Source organism: Brienomyrus brachyistius, chromosome 1, assembly GCF_023856365.1.
Source record: "Brienomyrus brachyistius isolate T26 chromosome 1, BBRACH_0.4, whole genome shotgun sequence".
NCBI lineage: Eukaryota > Metazoa > Chordata > Actinopteri > Osteoglossiformes > Mormyridae > Brienomyrus > Brienomyrus brachyistius.
In genome coordinates, this window is record NC_064533.1 from 34584001 (window position 1) to 34605446 (window position 21446).

The window sequence follows — 21446 nt, forward strand, 5'->3', positions numbered from 1 at the left end:
ACGTTTTGCAGGAGGCGTGCAATTAAACATCCCATTGTACTAAGACAATAAACTTGAACGGATGAATACAGGATATATTCGGTCTACTCAGCTTTATTAGAACGTTCATGAAATCAAAGCCGCCCACACAGGGGATTTGCAGAAAAATTAGCTTTGTCATTAGCAAACGAAACTCAGCCTCTGTGGTGGGATAATAATATGGAAACATATTTTATTTAATAAAAGCAAGAGCATTTAGCTGGTTTACACTCCGCATACAGACATGCTTCTGTTTTGATATGTCCGTTCACATACATATACGTCACTGTATTTAAGACGAACTGCTTGCATTCTTTCCCATGACTGAATTCTCTTTAGGCTTCTGAATACCATTTGACTGTCATTGTGTTCAGCTGCCAAAGGTATATAAACAGGGTGTTCTATCACACACTACAACTGCCAGCAAAACCAGCAATGCCGTTAAAAGTACCATGATGCTGAAAACTGATTTCTTTCTTTCTTTATACTATTTCCCCCCACCTTATAACTCCATAAGATTTTTTATCTGATTGTAAGCTTGTTTATGTTTCAGAGTTGCACTAGAGAAATGGGGAGAAATTAGTTTGATCACATAACACATATAATGATAAATGATCCAACCAAAACTAGCAGTGATATGTTTGTGTGTCAGAGTAGCAGGGAATGTTTCTTCACATTGTAGGGAATCTTTCATAAATCCAGCTTTATCTGAGTATTATAGCGTTATCTGAAAACGTCATTCCAAAAATCCGTCTCGGAATTCAGCATAACAATTTGTTTGATTGCTTGTTTTAATGCTGCCCCGTGGTGCTAAGTCAAAACCATTTTTGAGCAACAGACTGTAACATTTTGATTACATTTGTTAGTTCTCTTTTGATTATACATGTTATGTCCTTGGGAGATTTCTTTCCTACTTTGCTTTACATGGTTATGCTTTATTGATAGCTAGTGCAGGAGCTCATAAGACGAGTCTGCTGCTGTCCGACTATTTAAAGTTTGTTTCTGCTCAGGGAACAGAGGCTCACCTGTGTCTGAAATGCACTTCATAATGTCATTACCTCTAATGACAAGAAACATAGCGATACTGCTGGAAAGGAACATCAGTTTTATTTGTTCACATTGGAATGTCCCAGATGTAGTACAGTTTAACTCTGTCTTAACAGCGGTGTCTGTACCTATACTGCCAGATATTACATGGCATAACCAAAACACAATTCTATAGACAAACTTGAACTAATAACTTCCAGATTACTGCATTATGTGAGTTCTTAACAACCTTAATACACCTGGATCATAGTAGCCCTGACTCAATAACTGAAAAATAATTGATAATTGAAAAGAGATTGATTATGGTATTCGATACAGCATTGTTTTCATAGTTTATATAAAGTCTACCTTGGTTTCAGCCAGTGCATGTATTTGTAATTAATTTGGAATGGTTGTTATATAATCTAGCCCTTTAGCCTACAATTTAGCCTACGATTGTGCACTTGATTCTCTTCCCTCTCTCTGTGCATGTGGAGTTTTCATGTTGACTGTCTGTCTGAATGGGTTTCCTCCGAATAGTGAATTAGTGACTCGAACATGCAAATTTGTTGCAACTTTTAATATCTATGATAGCACTGAAATGTTTTGTAATATGATTATTTGATGTCGGCTTTCTAGATTATTATTTCCTGACTGTAACAAATGGTCAATCAATCAAAGTGAGCCAATACACTACAATTATTATAGATATTTCTGCAAAACAGTTTCACTGCATTTTAATTTCAGGTTAGTATGTATATTGCTTTATACAGTTTTAAATATCAACAATAACTTTCAATGTAAATGACTCCATCCATTCATTCATCTTCCATGGCGTTATTCTCATCAGGATCAACACAGACAACACTTGGCAGAGGTACAGACTAGACAGGGCCCTGTTTACCACAGATGTGAATGATTAATTTACACTAATTCATTTACACTGACCCTATTGCTTGCTTCCATTTGTAGCCTTTCTGTGTTCCATATTTGGCATCATACTCAGGGCAAATGTTAAAGGTCAGTTCCAGGACCACACAATGCACAGCACACATGGTTTTGAGGAATGAAGGACATCTTGATTTTGCCAAGTCTGATGTGTCCCTGGATCAACAAGGGTGGGACTTGCATTTCATTTCTTTAGCCAGTCAAAGTCTTCATTGTATGACATTATCACATTGGTCTGTTTGTTTCTCATTTTTTAATTCAAGGTTTCCAGCCATTCAGCTGTCAGGCTGGGGGCAGTGAGTAGCTCAGAAAAAGAAGCCTCTGTGCTTGTTATCGCAATATTGCTGGTTCAAGCCTTGCTATATTATTGTTGTTGTTCTTGTTTTTTTGTTGTCTTGAAACAAAGACACACTCTTTCTTTGTCTGCAGGTAAGCATATTCCTATGTTATAACTATGTTTATCCATTACATGTCCTTAATAAAGGGCATACACAATAAAACAAGTACTTTAGAAAACTGTGCACTTTGCCATTTAACAGAAAACACTGGTTTTAATTAGTGTGGTGATGTCATATGATTTGCTTCACACCTCTGGCACTCGGGTTCGAGTCTCCGTCTGGGTCACATGTGTGTGGAGTTTGCATGTTCTCCCCATGTCGTTGTGGGGTTTCCTCTGGGTACACCGGTTTCCCCCCACAGTCCAAAAACATGCTGAGGCTAATTGGGAGTTGCTAAATTGCCCGTAGGTATGCATGTGTGAGTGACTGGTGTGTGAGTGTGCCCTGCGATGGGCTGGCCCCCCATCCTGGGTTAATCCCCTGCTTCTGGGATAGGCTCCAGACCCCCCGCGACCCAGTAGGATAAGCGGTTTGGAAAATGGATGGATGGATGTTATATGATGAAGACTGTGACTGTTTAAAGAAGTGAAACACAAGTCCCTCCCTTGTTGACCTAGGGACACATCAAACTTGGCAAAATCAGAACATCCGAGGAATGAGAGTAGTGAGCTTGGATGCAGCTAAATAGATACAGCAACAGTCATTGGATTATATGGAAGAAATAGCTAGGAACCTGCTTGTTGTCCTTGTTCCTTGTAAGACATTGTTCCCTTAAACCCCGTAACAGATAATCTGACAAAGGCCTCTTAGCGAGAGAGATGCATGCTATATTGTGTTCTTTCATTAGCAGCAGTGTGTCGGTGTAATGTCACTAAATGAGTGAGGGCATTGTCCACAATGGTCTTCTGGGACAGACTTAGCTGAATATTTATGAGAAACAGCAATAAAGCAATTAGACTGGCATGTGGGAACAGAACATGAAGCCTTTTGACTCTAATCTAGTACTTAACATCCTAAGAAATGCTTGAAGCTTTTTCATGCTTAGATCATATTTGAATGCAATATCTTCATCCAAGAAAATAATTAAACATACAAGACAAATGAAAGTACCAACCACCATATTCTGATGATGATAATTGTCTGTATGATTCCTCTCATTCAGAACCCTAAAAAACTGTTAGGACTATTGTGAATACACTGCTTGTGTTACCTTTTCACTGCCTTTGTTACCTATTTTTATTATGATTTTGCAGAGAGTGAATTAGGGTTCTGCTGTACTGCCCAGGTTTCACAGTAGTTAGTTAAAACGCATGTACTGTGCAACAGTGCAGGAAAAACAAGTCATGTTTAAATGATCTTCATGTTAGTGGAAAACGATGATATTATGTCTGTCTAAGTGTAAGTGTGTCAGCTTTGCCACGTCGAAACTTCTTCAAAAATCACTCCAGTATTTCCAGCAACTGTCCAGTACATCAATGTTTTCTTCACTTGACCACTACTCCACTTTGCTGGGCCAATCAATACCTCATTGAGTTACTTAATTAACTAATTAAGTTAATTAATTAAGAGAGCTGCCTAAAATTTTATAGGAATGGCTGAGGTTTGGGAACCAAAGAAATCCGGAGTCCCTTTTTGATATCCGATTATTGCACAAAATCTAACAATGGACATCACGCCCCATTTCAGCACCTGAAAAAGTCTCCTCAAAAGCCTGTCACAGCACTGTAAACGAGATCTCGGTAATGCTTTGGAGAACAGAAGAAATTCTGATATATTTTTTGGAATTTGCACACATTCCATTAGTGTGTTTTTAAGCAATTCTTTACTTACTATCCAAGTAAATATTTTCTTCTGCACAGGATTGTGGTTTTTCCACACAAATGTGAAAATATTATTATATTTTTACCGTTTTGAATAAATTTTTAACATTACTTAAAAAAATTACTTAAATGTACATAGTAAGCATGCAGTATTTCCTAGCAAATCCTCGTTGGTTGTTCCAAGACTGCACACTCTTGTAACACTAACATTAACATTAACACTGCATGCCCTCTCTTTTTGGATGGTTGGTAGAAAACAAAACACATTGTAAGTTGTATAAGTTGTTTAAACTGCATAGCCAGATTGACTCAGAATTGTAATGGATTAGGGATCAATTAGGGAAACACGTACCGCCCAAAGCTTAAGTCCTGGTCTCCTGTTATTAAAAATTGAAATACTAGTACTTTTATTTTGTACAGTATAGATATGTATCTGAAGACTATGACTTACACCTAAGATCTTATATATAAGCTTAAAAATTTATATATATAATATAAATGTCACTCTTTATAAACCGAGTACAACCCAGTGCTCATAAATATTAGAGATATTGCAGAATCCTGTGGAATATGACAGCAAGTCTAACGAATGTCAGCAGCAATGCAAACTAATAAAGACCAAAGATTAGCCAAGCAAGCGTGGCTATTCTTACAGGGTTGCTTATCATTTTGCAGATTGTCCCATCAGAAAGACATTTATATTTTTATACATTATTATAATATTATCCCCATCTATTGAAGTGTTTGAAAAGAAAATAAGCCAGTAATAGTCATTTTGATCACATGATCCCCTTTTGTAAATTGTGACTCCATTTGTGATTTGGACCGTTATTCCCAGTTCCACACTATAGGCTTTCTTGGTGTCCGTCACTGCTCGTGCACTGCTTGCAGAGCCCTGAGGGTGACCTAAACAATGCCCTCACTGTGCTTGCTCCTCCATACCACCAGCGCTGTCATAAGCAGTGTAACTAAGATGGGTACCACAATAAACGGGCCCAAGATGTGTTTAGGAGGGTCCTCAGGCAGGCGCCCTGTCAAAGGGCAGTTTTGGAAGTATTTCCGGTGAATTCCTACAAAGAATTCCTCCACCAGCCAATTGGGCCAGAAACAATTCATCTTCAGTGCAATCATGAAGGTGCAGTTTGTCAATTCTCTGTAGGTCCTGTAGGCAGATAAAACAAAGAGATGAGCTGAGATTTGAGGACGTTCCATCTAGAGTTAGTGCAGCTTGGACTAGTCTAGAAAGGATCACATAAATAGCTTGGTGATTTTAACCCCAAATCAAATAAAAGAAAATCAGGAAAATGTGACCCGTCGCCACGACATGAGTCTTAAGTCGCACTGGTAGAACTACACCCATGAGGCTCATTTCGTGGTGATGGGTCACATGTTTTCTTAGTTTCACTTCACAATAATATTTAGAAGACATTAAATAAAGCATCAAAATATATACACAGCTCATAAATCCAACTGCTTATCCAGGGTTGTGGTATATAAACACAATTCCTCGGATTTTTCCATATCAATGGAATAACACCTGGAATTGTTTGTGTAGGCGGTGCAGTGCTTTCCTACTTTCTGTCTTGCAGCATGGATCAATTACATACATTCCTATACTAACTCCATTGTGCATAGCATAAATTGGACAAAAACTACATGCCCCATTGGGGCTAAGTGCCAGGGTCTCTGCTCTTTTCTTTGTGAATTCCAGACGATCTTTTTTAATAATATCTGGCAATTTCACATGTTGTGCTTGCAATGCTCTCATCATTCTGGAAAAAAGACCACCATTCTAGATCCAATCTCAGAGGCATAATCTGCCCTCACCTCCTCCAATAGGTATGGAACTATCTTGTCTTGATAGTAAGAAATGTGACTCGGGCAGCCAATGTAGGTGTCACTCATGAGAGCACCAAGTGTACAAAGGGAGGATGGGAATATATTAGATAAAAAGGTTACAGCACACTGACAGAAATAAGATGAGTATGTATAGTAAGCAGGATATAAATATTAGCTAACAAGATGGATATGTATACTAGAAATTATAAACGAATGAGGTTGTAGGGTCCACCATACAAGATAAAGAACTGAAAGACTTTCAAATGAGCAACACTGAAATATGTGGATATATGGACCAAAAAAGTAATGTGTGCAAATGTGTGCACATCCATTATAAAATGGAAATTTAATTTCTTCTTACTGCACATGAGTGTATACAACTCTCAAGTGCTGTAGGTGAATCTAGGAAGGTTTAGAAAATGATTAGCAATCTATTATAACCTATGGGGGTCATAAGTCCAGAAGTACTATAATACTATGGCAAAGTTGTGTATTTCCTTGTTACATTGCAACATTACTATTTAGACCAATTATTCATGTAATGTATGTGTTTAAGGCCCATAATAAGACATAATAGCACACATATTGTCTCACTGTGCTTGCCCCTCCATACCACCAGGGCTGTCATAAGCAGCTTATCAGAGGCAGCTGATGAGTACCAGCGGGCCAAGCGGAAGGCGGCTTCGGTGGTCGCTGAGGCAAAAATAGTGGGAGGAGTTTGACGAGGCCATGGAGAACGACTTCCGGACGGCTTCGAGGAGATTCTGGTCCACCATCCGGCATCTCAGCGTGGGAAAGCGGTGCAACATCAACACTGATAATGGTGGGGATGGGGTGCTGCTGACCTCAACTCGGGACGTTTTGGGTTGGTGGAGGGAATACTTCGAAGACCTCCTCAATCCCACAAACTCTGAGGAAGCAGAATCTGGGGACTTGGGGGTGGACTCACCTATCTCTGGGGCGGAAGTTGCTGAGGTGGTTAAAAAGTTCCTCGGTGGCCGGGCCCCGGGGGTGGATGAGATCCGCCCGGAGTTCCTCAAGGCTCTGGATGCTGTGGGGCTGTCCTGGTTGACATGCATCTGCAGCATCGCGTGGACATTGGGGGCAGTGCCTCGGGACTGGCAGACCGGGCTGGTGGTCCCCCTTTTGATGAAAGGGGACCGGAGGGTATGTTCCAACTATAGGGGGATCACACTCCTCAGCCTCCCTGGTAAGGTCTATTCGAGAGTTCTGGAGAGGAGAGTCCATCAGATAGTCGAACCTCGCATTCAGGAGGAGCAGTGTGGTTTTCACGCTGGCCGTGGAACAGTGGACCAGCTCTATACTCTCAGCAGGGTCCTGGAGGATACGTGGGAGTTTGCACAACCAGTCTACATGTGCTTTGCGGACTTGGAGAAGACATTCGACCGTGTCCCTCGGGGAGTCCTGTGGGGAGTGCTCCGGGAGTATGGGGTGCCAGGCCTCCTTATAAGGGCTGTTCGGTTCCTGTATGACCGGTGTTAGAGCTTGGTCTGCATTGTCGACAGTAAGTCGGACTTGTTTCCAGTGAAGGTTAGACTCCGCCAGGGCAGCCCTTTGTCACCGATTCTGTTCATAACTTTTATGTACAGAATTTCTAGGCGTAGCCAGGGCGTTGAGGGTGTCCGGTTTGGTGGCCTTAGGATTAGGTCTCTGCTTTTTGCAGATGATGTCGTTGTCATGGCTTCATCAGACCGTGACCTTCAGCTCTCACTGGGACAGTTCACAGCCAAGTGTGAAGCGGCTGGGATGAGAATCAGCACCTCCAAATCTGAGACCACGGTCCTCAGCCGGAAAAGGGTAGAATGCTCTCTCCGGGTTGGGGAGAGGGTCCTTCCCCAAGTAGAGGAGTTTAAGAATCTCGGGGTCTTGTTCATGAGTGAGGGAAGGATGGAGCAGGAGATTGACAGGCGGATCGGTGCGGCGTCAGCAGTGATGCGGATGCTAAATCGGTCTGTCGTGGTGAAGAAGGAGTTGAGCCAAAAGGCAAAGCTCTCAATTTACCAGTCGATCTACGTTCCTACCCTCACCTTTGCTCATGAACTGTGGGTAGTGACTGAAAGAATGAGACTGCGAGTACAAGTGGCCGAAATGAGTTTCCTCCGCAGGATGGCTGGGCTCTCCCTTAGAGATAGGGTGAGGAGCTTGGTCATCCGGGAGAGACTCAGAGTAGAGCCGCTGCTCCTCCGCATTGAGAGGAGCCGGATGAGGTGGCTTGGGTATCTGCTTAGGATGCCTACTGGACGCCTCCCTGGTGAGGTGTTCCGGTCATGTCGCACTGGGAGGAGGCCCCGGGGAAGACCCAGGACATGCTGGAGGGACTATGTCTCTCGGCTGGCCTGGGAACGCCTCAGGATTCCCCCGGGGGAGCTGGACGAAGTGGCCAGGGAGAGGAAAGTCTGGGTTTCCCTGCTGAGACTGCTGCCCCCGCAACCCGACCTGGATAAGCAGTAGAGGATGGACGGATGGATGGATGGATGGATACCCATACAGTAGCACCCATAGTACCCATACAGTAGCACTTACCTGCATTGCTTTTTAAATGAACTTTCAGCTGCTGAAAACCCTAGAACAGATAATGACGTTTTCCTTTTGTCATTGTAATGGAAAATTAGTTTCCACAGGTCAGATTACAGCACGATTTAAAAGCACAACATATTAGTGCATTATCAGAACTACTTACCACTAGATCAGAACCTTCATATAGTGTAGGCCTAAAGCCTAAAAGTTGTTTTAGGGTATTAGAATTATAGGTTTGTCTAACCAAGCACTATGAGAACAATACCTTATGTGAGCTACAAATATCAAAAGCAGTACACTGGAATTTTGCACTTGGAATTTTCCTCCAGAATTTTATAGGATGTACTATTTGCAGATGCATATTCAAATATCTCCGTATGCTGACCCAAATAAGTATTTTAATACTATAATGTATATGTAATATATGTACCACTTAATATATGTACCACTTACCATGCAAAACAAACAACAAACAAAATACTTCTGTTAATATGAGTCAAGCTATAATTTTTCAGATAAATATTCTTTTAATCAATAGCCTCTGTTACATGTATTTATAGTAATCAGGTCAGACAATGAATATTTCTGTAGAAACACTATTAGACCTTGCCTGTTTGTGATATTGTGTAAAGAAAGTGTGTGGTATCGTCTGCCAGTACAGCTGCCAGCAGGCGATTTTTCACTGAAAATTTATACTTCAGGATTTGCTTAATATGACAGTGAGAACAAGCCTTTGCTTGAGAAAAGATGTGTATGTATTACGAGTTGTGATAAGCAAGACCTTCTATCATTCTTGGCCCCAGTGTTTAATTATGGCATTTTGAAACTATCATGCTTTTATTAAAAACTATTATTTCCTATCTGTTATTACAGAGTAGTGGGTTCCATTCACTGTGTATGCTTAGAAGGCAGAAGAGCTCAAAGTAGTTGCTGGATAACTCACTGGATGGGTAGGAACAGGAATATATACATAGTTTAGTGCATGTATTGTAACCGATTTTTATATGTAATGCTGGGAAATACATGGTCATTTTGGTGCAATATATTTTAAGTGTCCTTCAATATAAGCAGGAGTGCACATAACTCAAAACACTTGAATTCCATCGTTTACTGTGAAACTTAAGACTGTGTGAAAATGATCGCGTTCTGGGGATCCAAGAGCATCCTTTGGGGTGAAATGCCGAGCTTTTTGTGCCAAGAATTCATGGCAAGATAAGCAAGTCTTGTGCCAGGTGGTGCTCACTATCAGACTAGCAGCGCTAGTCTGCCAGACTGCTGAAAGTTTGGTTCTCTAATGTGGAAGAACAAGCTACTCTATTGCATCTTTGTTTATGGGGCAATGGCAGAATGGTACAGTCCATTTATTGAATGACACTGCTTGTGTGAGTCTAGCCCAGAGGCAATGGGTCTAAGGCAGGGAATAACCCAGGACAAGGTGCTGACGATTGCCGTACACACACACGCACACGTACACACACACACACACACACGTACACACACACACACGCACACGCACGCACACACACACACACGTACACACACACGCACACACACACACGCACACACACACGCACACACACACACACGCACGCACACGCACACATACACACACGCACACACACACATACACACATACCCACACACACACGCACACACACACATACACACACACACACATACACACACGCACACACACACGTACACACACATACCCACACACACACGCACATACATACACACACGCACACACACACACACACACACACATACACACTCGCACACACACACACACACACTCACACACCATTCGACAAATCAGCTTAGCACTGGGGAAAGCCCAATGGGAAACCCCAGGATGATACAGAGAGACCCTGCCAACGTAACACACATACAGCAGGAAAAGAGTCTTGAACCCTCGTCCCCAGAGGTGTGAGGTCACTGTGTGAACCACGGCACCATCGTGCCACCCCGATTATGAGATTATATAAATGTCTATATATAGGAAATATGAGCTGCTATTTGTTATCTTTAAACACAAGCTACCAGTATGCTTTTTCTGAAAACTAGGCTGTCCACTATCGGTGACCCTTCACTCACAAATTAGTTCTCATTTTGATGCATTTGGATCTTTACGGGAGAGATAAATGGTCTTCCTAAAATTGGCTGGATGGAGAGCCCCAATGTGAGATGTGCAACCTCGACCCAGCTTTTGCCTCAAAAGATTTTTATTTTAATATAACTCAGAATAACCTCCAAATGTCCTTTCATCTACAATATCCAAAGAGTATAATGCTAATCTCCATTTTGCATTCCCTAGGCTAAAGTGATATAAAGGGCATATAACGCATCTCTCCATATGCTTTGATGGCTGATATGCAAATTCCACTCAGTACACAAGAGATAATTAATGTGTAATAGGTTATGGCTATACAGAAATGTATATATAAAATATAAGTAATGTCAACCAGTGACTTAAAATGATATATAATATTACAGTTTTTACCAATTGCTTAAACACTATTGACAGATGCTAAAACCAAAGGAACCCAACTTGAAGTTGTTGTGGCTGTTCCTTAAACAAAGTGTAACCATACCTTAAACAAAAGTGCTGCTTTGCACTCTGGTTGCAATTCTGCAAAACACTAGCTCCTTTCTACAACACACTTGCTCCTGCTCACAACACACTATTTCATACACAAGACACTTTGTTCAAAAATGAAATCTCGCAGTACCATTGGGAAAACACATCTATTCAAAATACAAAACACAGTCTGTCATTGAAAACAATTAGAAACACACCTGAAAACATTTACTAACAAAACTGAACACCAATCAGTCAGCTACAAAAAGGCCTTAGCTAAGCCATTTTGGAGAACTTGCCAGCATGGAGGGAGGGAGAGCTAGAGGCAGAGGCAGAGGAAGAGGAGGACGTGGACGAAGAGGCCGTGCAAGGACCATCATTTCTGATGACATTAGGGCAACTTTGGTGGACCATGTCATAAACCACGGTCTGACTATGAGGGAAGCTGGACAGAGAGTCCACCCCAATCTTAGCCGTTTCACGGTCGCATCCATCATAAGGACATTCCGACAGGAAAACAGGTATGTCTTCAATTCCTCTACTACAGTAATGTAGCTTGAGTATTTACAGTACTGTCTCATCTTACATGTATATGTTACGTACATGTACTGTTACACCAGTACTGTACTGAAGGGTGGCTCCTTGTTTTGTGAAACATATAATCATGTCTTGAGATGTTTTACAGTACTGTAATACAAGTACAGTAAATACAGTGAAATACAGTTTGTACAGTACTGAAAAATAGAAGAAAACAATTACAAATTCTGGTTGCATTTTTTCTACAGAATGATTAGAAGACCTACTGGCGGTGGACGTCAACGCCTATTTACTGAACAACAAGAACTTGTATTAGTGGACATGGTCAGGGCAAATAATGCGATCCGTCTCCACCAGCTACAGAGTCACATAATTGCAGATAGACAGGTTTTTGGCAATATAAATACAGTAAGCATTACCACCATTAGACGCATCTTGACAAAGCACCATATTACAATGAAACAACTGTACAGGGTTCCATTTCAAAGGAACAATGCCAGAGTGAAGGAACTTCGACGTGAATACGTACAGGTAAGTGTTTCAGTCCTCTACATTTACAATACAAAAGAGGAGCAGTCAAATAGCTGAGTCTGTACCATTGGATCAGTACCACATTGACACTGTATATTCAGAAAGCTAAACAGGCCCCTGTGTGATGAGGTGGTTCAATTCTGTATGTGTATCAGTGTAGTTGTGTACTTTGAGTAATGCCATCCATACAGTACTGTACAGTACAGTAATATGTACTTTTTCTTGCAGAGAATGCTCGCCATGGATGGAGCTGCTCAGCCTCATGAGTGTATTTACATCGATGAGGCTGGATTCAATCTGACAAAAAACAGACGACGGGGGCGTAATCTTATTGGCCAAAGGGCAATTGTGCACGTCCCTGGGCAACGTGGAGGAAATATTACATTGTGTGCTGCCATTAGCCTTCAAGGGCTACTGCACCATCATGCCAAATTGGGGCCCTATAATACACAGGAAATACTCACATTTCTTGATGGTCTTCATGACATAGTCATACAGAATAGACCAGAGCAGCCCAGGTTTGTTGTTGTGTGGGATAATGTTAGTTTCCACCGGGCTGCTCTGGTCCAAGACTGGTTTACTAATCATGAAGGATTTGAAGTGGTGTACTTGCCCCCTTACTCCCCATTTTTGAATCCTATAGAGGAGTTTTTTTCAGCATGGAGATGGCGCGTATATGACCGCCAACCCCACGCCCGAATGCCACTTTTACAAGCAATGGAACAGGCCTGCGGGGATATTGAAATCAGGTCAATTCAGGGATGGATTAGACACACAAGGGGATTTTTTCCCCGATGTTTAGCCAGAGAAAATATTGCTTGCGATGTGGACGAGGTCCTGTGGCCCGACCCCGACAGACGGCAGGATCCATACATGTAACTTCTTTTGTGTGAAGTTCAGTTTGTTTTATTTTTGCTTTAACTGAATTTCCTGTCATATAAATTTCACTACTGTAATGTAATTGCAGTATTTTGATTTCAGTATTTTATTTTTGGAATTATGTGAAACATTTGGAATTGTAACTGAATAAAAACAGTAAAAGTGAAAGACTGCAGTGTTTTATATAAAGTAGACTAGTGTGTTGCCGCTGATATGAGAGTGTATTGACATGTGGAAGTGGGCATCATTTAGTCATCAAAGTGAGGTTTTGACAAAGGATTGTTCAGTTTTGATGGCAGAGTTTGTATTTGGCATAGATGTGAATGCTTTATTTCCCAGTGTTTTTCCTTACTTCCTTGTGTGTAGAGTTTTGGCACCATGAGCCAAGTTTTGCAAAATGTGTTCAAGCAATGGACAAAAACTGTAATCTAATCCGAGTCTGCAGTGCTGCATTTTCTATGATTCTTACCTGTGGCATTAGTAGATTTATAATCAAGGTCCATGATTTTTTGAGTATGAACATGATATACCTTCATACAATTTGATTTGCTACAACTTTTTCCTTAATTCTGGATCATCTGCTGTGATGATTTGCAATATAGTACCATGTAACTATGCATCAATCGTAAAAGACATCTATGACAGGGCTCCCCAGTAGGCTGCCCACTGGCTAAATCTGGCTCATGAGAGTTGAGATCGATCAATTGCCCCTCCTATCGAGGGCAGTGGCCCTTTGCTTTGTGTTGTTGACAGAATTTTACCCTCCAGGAAAAATTATTGTGGCGCTCTGATCCATGCTCTTATGTCCATCTGAGAGCTGAAAGGCTGATTTCACCGTCTTACTGTTTTACAGGGTACACTGTAAGAAACAATGCAGTCCTGCTGGCATTGTGACATGATGAATTCCGACAGCTGCACTTTTAATCAGAGAATAACACCAGTCTGATAATTACTGTAAGAACTCAACTTCAAAATAAACTGCTCCCTGTTATACTAACACAAGAAAAGCCTTTTGTAAGGTTTATAAAAACACAGAAAAGTACAATAAGCATCAAAGCATTTGTTTTGTATAGTTTTTCATCAGTGTACGGGTATAATTATTATATCAATTATATCATATTGGAATTAAACTCAAATAAGCAAAAAATTGTTCTGCTAATAGAATCTCCATGTCAATGTCATCCTTATTATTTACTGGCTAACAGTGCAACCAGGCACAAGTTGGGAAATATGATTTGCCTAAAAACCCAACCCTTTCTTAACCTTTGTTACAACATCTATTTCGAAAGAAACTCAGCTCAACACACACTCCACAAACATTAATGATCTACATGTAATTGGAATATGACAAAATAAATATGGAATTAAATCAGTCAGAATTGCATTTGGACCACTTCACACTTACTGTACAGTGTTCTCCCAGCTGCACCAGTAGTGAGAGTCCAGGGCCTCCATGTCCAGTTTAAACTTAGTCAGGCAGAATTCGTCGATGGCATCTTGGTATGCACTGTTGCAGGCTGTCACCAAGATGAAGTGAGACGCTGCACGCAATAAGAGGAAGGGAATGCATTCAGACGCTTTCAACCATATGCAATTTGTACACAGGCTTATTTTCAGGGAAACAGTGGATTAGATTGATCACAAGTAATATTATCTGTGTTCCACTGAAATAGATACTAACACTGAAGAAATACTCTGAATATCACTGCTCCGAATATCAACAGTATCACTGGCCCTCAGATCATGGTCACTGGGGTCTCTTCCCCACAGCCCAAAAATGTACCAAGTTGCCAAAGTGTGAATTTGCTGCAATGGCTCGGGACCCTGCCCTGGGTTCTTCCCTGTCTTGCACCCATTGCCCCTAGGATAGGCTAGAGATACCCACCACCCTGTACAGGACAGGCAGATGTGGAGGATGGATGGATTCCCAAAAGGCAAGTCATGGATTCTTTTAATAATATGTTCTCAGTTTTGTTTTACAATGAACTGTAAAATAGATTGTTATTACTACTATAAAATAGAAAGGTGGGCAAAGGTCTTTTCCAAAAACAAATACCTGAACCTTAACTCAAGCTCTGACAGGAATGTGTTACTGTGTTTTTAATGCTTTGCAAGGCCTTATATTTACATATAGGGAAATCTGTTTGGGCACTAACTCCACAAATGGGTGCTACAGTGGCTCAGTGTGTAGCTTTGTGGCCTCTCCTTCTCTGGGTTTGGGGTTTGAATCCTGTGAGGGTACATTACACTATAGGGACCAAATGTGATAAAGTCCTGTTATTTTCATGTTGTGGGGGTCATGCCCGGCTCGTCCGCTCCTCGTGTGTGCCACGCCCCCTGCTTACCCACGTGTGCTTCCCTGATCGTACCCAGCTGTGTCCGTTTACTTTCAATCAGTCCTGTCTATTTGAGTCCTTGTCTTACCAGAGTTCAATGTCTGTCATTGTGGTTAGTTGTGGATCTATGTTTCCTGCTCCCAGTACCCCAAATAAACCCCGAGTTTTGCCCCAATATTTGCCTGTTCGCCTGCTCCTTCATAGCCGACCCGCACGATCGCCGCTTTGTCCGCCAGAGATCATGACAGTGGGGACCATTTTAAACTCAATTTTATATAAAAACTGCATACAATCAAAAAACTAAAAATGCAAAAAGTCTTCTGTTTTGTTTGGTTAATTATGGTTAAGGTTAGGGCTGGGTTGGGGTTGTCATTGTGGGGATGAGGGTGTTGCCCCTAAAAATGAATGGGTGGTTTCCACAAAGATATGAACATGGGTCTGTGTGTGTGCATGTGTGTGTATGTATGGATTGTGTTTATATTACGTTGTGGGGACTAAGTGTTTTTCGGCTCCCCACAAAGATCTGAGAAGGTGATCAAGATCTAAAAGTGGCGAAAGTCTGGCGGAGCTGCTATTGAATCCCAGTGCCCTCTGATGAATGGCATGCTGTCTGATATTTCCTACGGGTTCCCAGGGATGGGCTTCCCCAAAATGTTCCTACACCACCTGCACTTGTAACTGGACATTCATTGGAAACTCAGCCTAGCTGACTACTTCACAGAGTCTGTCTGTAATGTGCTATTTGCTGTACAATTGTAAATACAATAGCATTCCCAAAGTAATAAACTTGTATTTATACACCTAAACAATGATGATATAAATAACTGACGATGAAAGACGTCAATCCAAGACTCATGTGTAGTTCTTCAGACCAGCTGGAACCATATGAAGAGGGTTGAGTAGGTGTGGGCAGACATAAGCTGTACTGATCCTGGGAGTCCTACTGATCTTCCTTCACCTTTCACTCCCGCTTGAAAAAGCTGTTGGCTCTGAGGAGATTACTTTTATTCACACAGAAACACGATGCCTGCAGCAAAGTCATATAACAGTGGAGGTTTTAAGCAGTAAAAAAAATATATTTTCAGTGCTACTGGAAATATCAGCGACCTCTTTCCTTTTAAACAGATCCAGAATAATTTCTTCAAAGCTGTGCACAGTTTATCAGCGTCGCAAGGGGTGAAATCGAAAGAGCTGATCTTAAACATTTTATCACGGGATTTATGGATGGATGGAAAAAACAACATGGTGTCAGATATTTTCAGACAATATTGGCACCTTCCCACGGCTATCAAGAACCAAGCCATACCTGAGCCATACCCTGAAAATATCCAACCTCCTACTTAAAAAAGTACTATAGAACAGCTGAACAGGATGGATTTCTAATGCAAAATTATGCAAGTGAATGCTAACTCCACTAGCATTTGATACTTGCATAACACAGCCATTCTCGCACATATGCTAGCAGAAATTAGCAAACAGTAAAAAAATAAAAGAATAATGCACATAGTGAATCAGGATGTACATCGTGTGAACAATAGAAAAGCTTCTCTTCAGGTTTATGTCGCTGTCACTCTCCAAACCCAGTAAGAAACAAAAAGGGCCTTTGTGGATGTGCATCATACATGCTAATTAATCTCATGAATCAAATGGTTGTGGGCAAACTCTTAAATAAAATGAAATATGTTAATTCATACGGGTTCAACACTTTTGGGCTCTTTGAATTACCACTGTGAACGACACCGGCTTGGTTAAACCTGAACTGCTTGTTGCGATTATCATATTCTGTCTGTCCCTCCAGCTACCTACTGACTTCACCTTTATCTCAGCACTTACTTATGCATCACTGATGACATGCAGAACATGCAACAATTCATAATTCCACACCGCAATTGAACTCTGCAAATAAAATTCAATGAAGTACCATTTCTTATCAGGCTGGCTTGATGCTAACAACGGGGATTTTACATAAACTGATCATTTTATATGGATTTCCTGTCTTCCGTGCTTTATTTTAAACATTGCATTGTGAACGGGATAACACTGTCATTGTAAAGTAATACATTAAGACTACGGGTAATCTCAAATCCAAAACTCATTCCAAAATAAAAATGTACGATATTCATCACATCTGGCATGTATTTCCACTCACTTTAAATTCTCACACTTTAATGACAATAAAGGCACAACATCAACAGCCCATTAAAGGCCCCAGTACTTTTCAGGGAATAAGCGTGACATAACCTGTGTTCACTCTTGGTTTTTATGCATGGCCTCAAACAAGGGTGGCCATCTGCTCAATCTACTGTGAAACTAATTTGAGCAAAAATACTTCAGAATCCAGTCATTCAATCTGCGATATTTCTTTTCTGAAAATCAGTACTTTAGCTGTGTGCCAAATTCCAATTAGGAGAAATAACTGTGAAGGTGCCACATTGGAATCGCGTACATTTTCAGTTCTTCTTTAAGTCCTTAAGTGAATAACAAAAGCGAAAATAAAAATAAATATTATTTTAAATTCTTTTTTTATATATGTATCCCATGTCACACATTTTATTAGTGTTTGTAGCATTACTGTAATACCAACACAAATATAGAATGTATATGTCAATAAGAATTTGTTCAGCCATAACAGTCAATTGGATGAGTGGAACAGAAAAAGATCATTTTCGAAAAGATGATTTCTCATGTTTTTGGATTACTTTAAACAAGCTACTGATTTTATCGTGTTGGGTAATTTGCTCCACTATTCTGACACAAGAAAATTTGATGCGACATACTGAAAATTTTGTTTGGAATATAAGTAGTTTAGAGAAATTACTGAGATTGTCTGAGAGGCCAGTTGGGTCTGGAACACAATTATGTTTTTCTGCATCTTGAGCAGGCCGGTGTTTGTGGGCACTGGATGTAAGAGAGAAGAAAGCCGGCTAGGATGAAAAGTAGAACATGTTAATCTTTCCTTTTCTTTTAGTAAAATGTGTTCTGCATGGGAAACGTGCTCAGCGAGCGCAAGATCTGCATGATGAGTAACTGACAAAGGCTGGACCCTGAGTTTTTTTCTAATTTAGTCTGCAGGGATGCGTCCAACATGCAACCCTACATGTGCTTGTGAGGCTCCATTGTAGGTCAGTATCAAATAAATTAAATAAGCAGAAATGACTTTGATGTTTACGCAGCTATTTACCTTCAGATCCCGTTATCCGTTATTTCTGAATGCCAGCAACTGCAGTTTTCATAGAGACAGGCTTTACGAGCTCTTTCTAAAGAATTTAAAAAACTATCAAGTCAGAATGGAGAACATCCATAAACTGAATATACCTTTAAACTTTAGTATGGGACGAAGTTGTACTACTAAAAATGTGTTTTACAGAAAAGTCGAATGAAAATTGCAAAACATAGGTAAAATATCTGTGAAACATATTCCATCACACATATCCTGTAAAGTACATTAAAAATTCAATCATTATTTAAAACTTTTTAAATTACTGTTAACATTGGATAGCTGGGCCCAAATCTGCCAGTGATTAATCCAGCTATAGTTTTGAAATGCTGCACCAAAGCCTGTTTGAAGCTTAAATTTCAAACCTTATGTATTATATCTAATTGCCTTTTTCTCCATCACTCAGGCAAAGCGTGTTTTTACCAGAGATGTGCAAATATTTCAATACCTTTTCCAGTGTTTCATGAAATTTCACAAAACCTATTTGTAAACGGCTGGTATTATTGCAAGGTAGCTGTGAAAATTTCATTATGCTGTGTTTAATTTAACTTTGTGAACCTCTTTTAAACCATCATTGTCAAGTGTTCGTGTGCGTTCAGATGATTTCACAATAAGTGACTGCAGATGATTCATGTGGCCTTTTCAATAGAATTATTAAAATGTTTCAGAGCTGCAATGTTACAACATTAATTCAATAACATTAAAGTGGAAATCAACCGGATATTTTTGGATGTTTTGTAGAGAATTTACATTTTTGTAGTGTCATGGTGAAATACAGTTATCTCTGACTTGCTGTTATTTATTTGAAATAAAATTAAATGTGCAAACATACAGTCTCCCCTCCAATCACAGTTATGGTTTCCAGAAGCATCTCTGACAATATTAGATAATCATGTTTTTCTAATCAATCTGCCAGTTTTATGCATTTGCATGTGCAGTATAACACAGGTAGGCTATATAACACTAGAATGCATTCCAACGCAAACCCTTTACCAACATGTTGTTTATTACCAGATGCTATCATGTCGCACAGCTACAGTACTGTCATACTGACAGACTATACTTATTTAATCAATTATATTTATTGATGATCAGTTCTACTGTTTATTCATGTTTATGTGACCTGCAGGAACTGGTGCAAAATTTAGTAGAAGATGGGTAGATGTATGATACAATGAAAAATTGTAGCTACAGTTCATATGAATTATTTTCAGGAATATTTAAATTCATTCTATATATATCAGGGCTGTATTCCATTATAAATTATGTCAAACAATACTATATTTTTATTAGTTGTATGCTAATAATGGTGAACATATGGTAACATTCTTTAGAGCCGACGTATTCCCCCATTGCCCCAAGTGAAATAGTCAGTGCCTTTCCCTAGTACTTTTTCTTCACATTTATTCTAAGCAAACAAGAGCAACAGTCATTACAATGGGTACTAGTTATCTGGGATGCTTTAAGCACATCTAATAAACTTCGGGCTTGAGATGCACGTTAGAGTGAATTAAATGCCGTTTAACCCGTAAACTGTATTTAACTAATCATGCATCTGTCAACTAGCAAGAAACCAGTATATAATTATGTTTTAATTCATTATGCGTTCGTTGTTCGTTCGTGTTATTCGTCTATAGACAGCATCCCAACTCATAATAGACAATTTCAACAAAACCAAAGTTGTAGCAGTCGATTTTGAAGAATACACTTACCTATTGCACACCAAAGGAATAGATGCCTTGATCTCACTGACATGCAATCAATCGCCATGGTCTAATAAGCTTCTCCTGGAAAATGTTTCACCACAGACGATCATTAAAGAAGAAAGTGTGCGAATTCAGCTGCCACCTCTATTCCGACGGGTTCGCACTTGGTGTAATTCAATGCTCATCGGCACCAGTAAGGCATACCAGTACATGAAAGCAATTCCCCCACTTCACCAAACAAGTTAAACGAAGACTCTGTCGCGTTTAATATTAGTTAGGCTACCAGACAACATAAAGATCAGAATTCCTGTTTAAAGTTCTTCCAGCGTTCTTAAATTGTACTAATATATTAAATAGCCTAAGATTCCAAATCATATAATAGGCTATTTTAAGTTGCAGTATAACCAATAGCCTGTAATGCTACATAGCCGGCAGTATACGATCTGCGAGAAATGCTGGTCCTAGAAAAACGGAAGGTTAACAGTTCCAGCCGATTTTGCAGCAGGATATTAAACAAATCCAGTGAGGGGCGGATGTGGCTGGAGGAGGGATCAAAATGTGCTTACATATATAACCTAAAATATTACATCGCATTATTTTCTTACCTATTAATTGTTCCGACTGTTAAAAACGAGTATTAAAGATAACAGTATAATGCAAAATAGTATAAAATACACATAAATAATCCGCGTTACTTAAAATTTGAAAACATCAATTCCATTGTTTGATGCAACTGAACTTCAGTTCGCTTTCTGTATATTTGTAAGACAAGAAGATTTTGTAGTGAGTCAGCGACTATGCTGTGATATTAGTTCAGGGTGAAACCCCTAAATAATCAGATGCCATGCAGTCCACACGTGAAACTTCGTACCATAGCGACACTGCATTGTCAACTTTCAAACCGCAAACCATCGTTTTCGAAGAATTTTCAACTAACTGCTAACGCATCAATCCGAGAATGGAGAGATGAGAATTCTGTTAAATATCTTCTCATTTAGCTAAATGGCTAATTTTATGAAATGCAATATTCTGCGTTTACAAATAAACATTTGTTTATAGGATAAGATAAGAGAGCTTTTTTGCTAATATACTGCAATACAATGAAATTTTATTAAGTAAGTAAAATTTATGT

At 40.0% G+C, this 21446-nt stretch overlaps 1 protein-coding gene across 1 annotated transcript; it reads right to left on the reverse strand.

The window, feature by feature from the left end:
• Nucleotides 1–329: 329 nt before the first annotated feature.
• LOC125704590 (receptor activity-modifying protein 1-like) lies at nt 330–21035 on the reverse strand. Its single transcript, XM_048970363.1, has 4 exons — nt 20920–21035; nt 20321–20395; nt 14461–14596; nt 330–5312 (listed from the first exon to the last, which is right to left on the reverse strand). Exons 2-4 carry the CDS (start codon nt 20376–20378, stop codon nt 5057–5059), a joined length of 450 nt encoding a protein of 149 aa, XP_048826320.1. The 5' UTR covers nt 20379–20395; nt 20920–21035; the 3' UTR covers nt 330–5056.
• Nucleotides 21036–21446: the final 411 nt, after the last annotated feature.

Excerpts from the sequence above, each read along its gene's own strand:
- LOC125704590 (XM_048970363.1), bottom strand. The coding sequence starts at position 20,378 with ATGGCGATTGATTGCATGTCAGTGAGATCAAGGCATCTATTCCTTTGG. Across the intron at positions 14,597-20,320 it reads ATTCCTTTGGTGTGCAATAG|CGTCTCACTTCATCTTGGTG; the intron begins GTAAGTGTATTC and ends TATTGCGTGCAG. Across the intron at positions 5,313-14,460 it reads AGCTGGGAGAACACTGTACA|GACCTACAGAGAATTGACAA; the intron begins GTAAGTGTGAAG and ends ATCTGCCTACAG.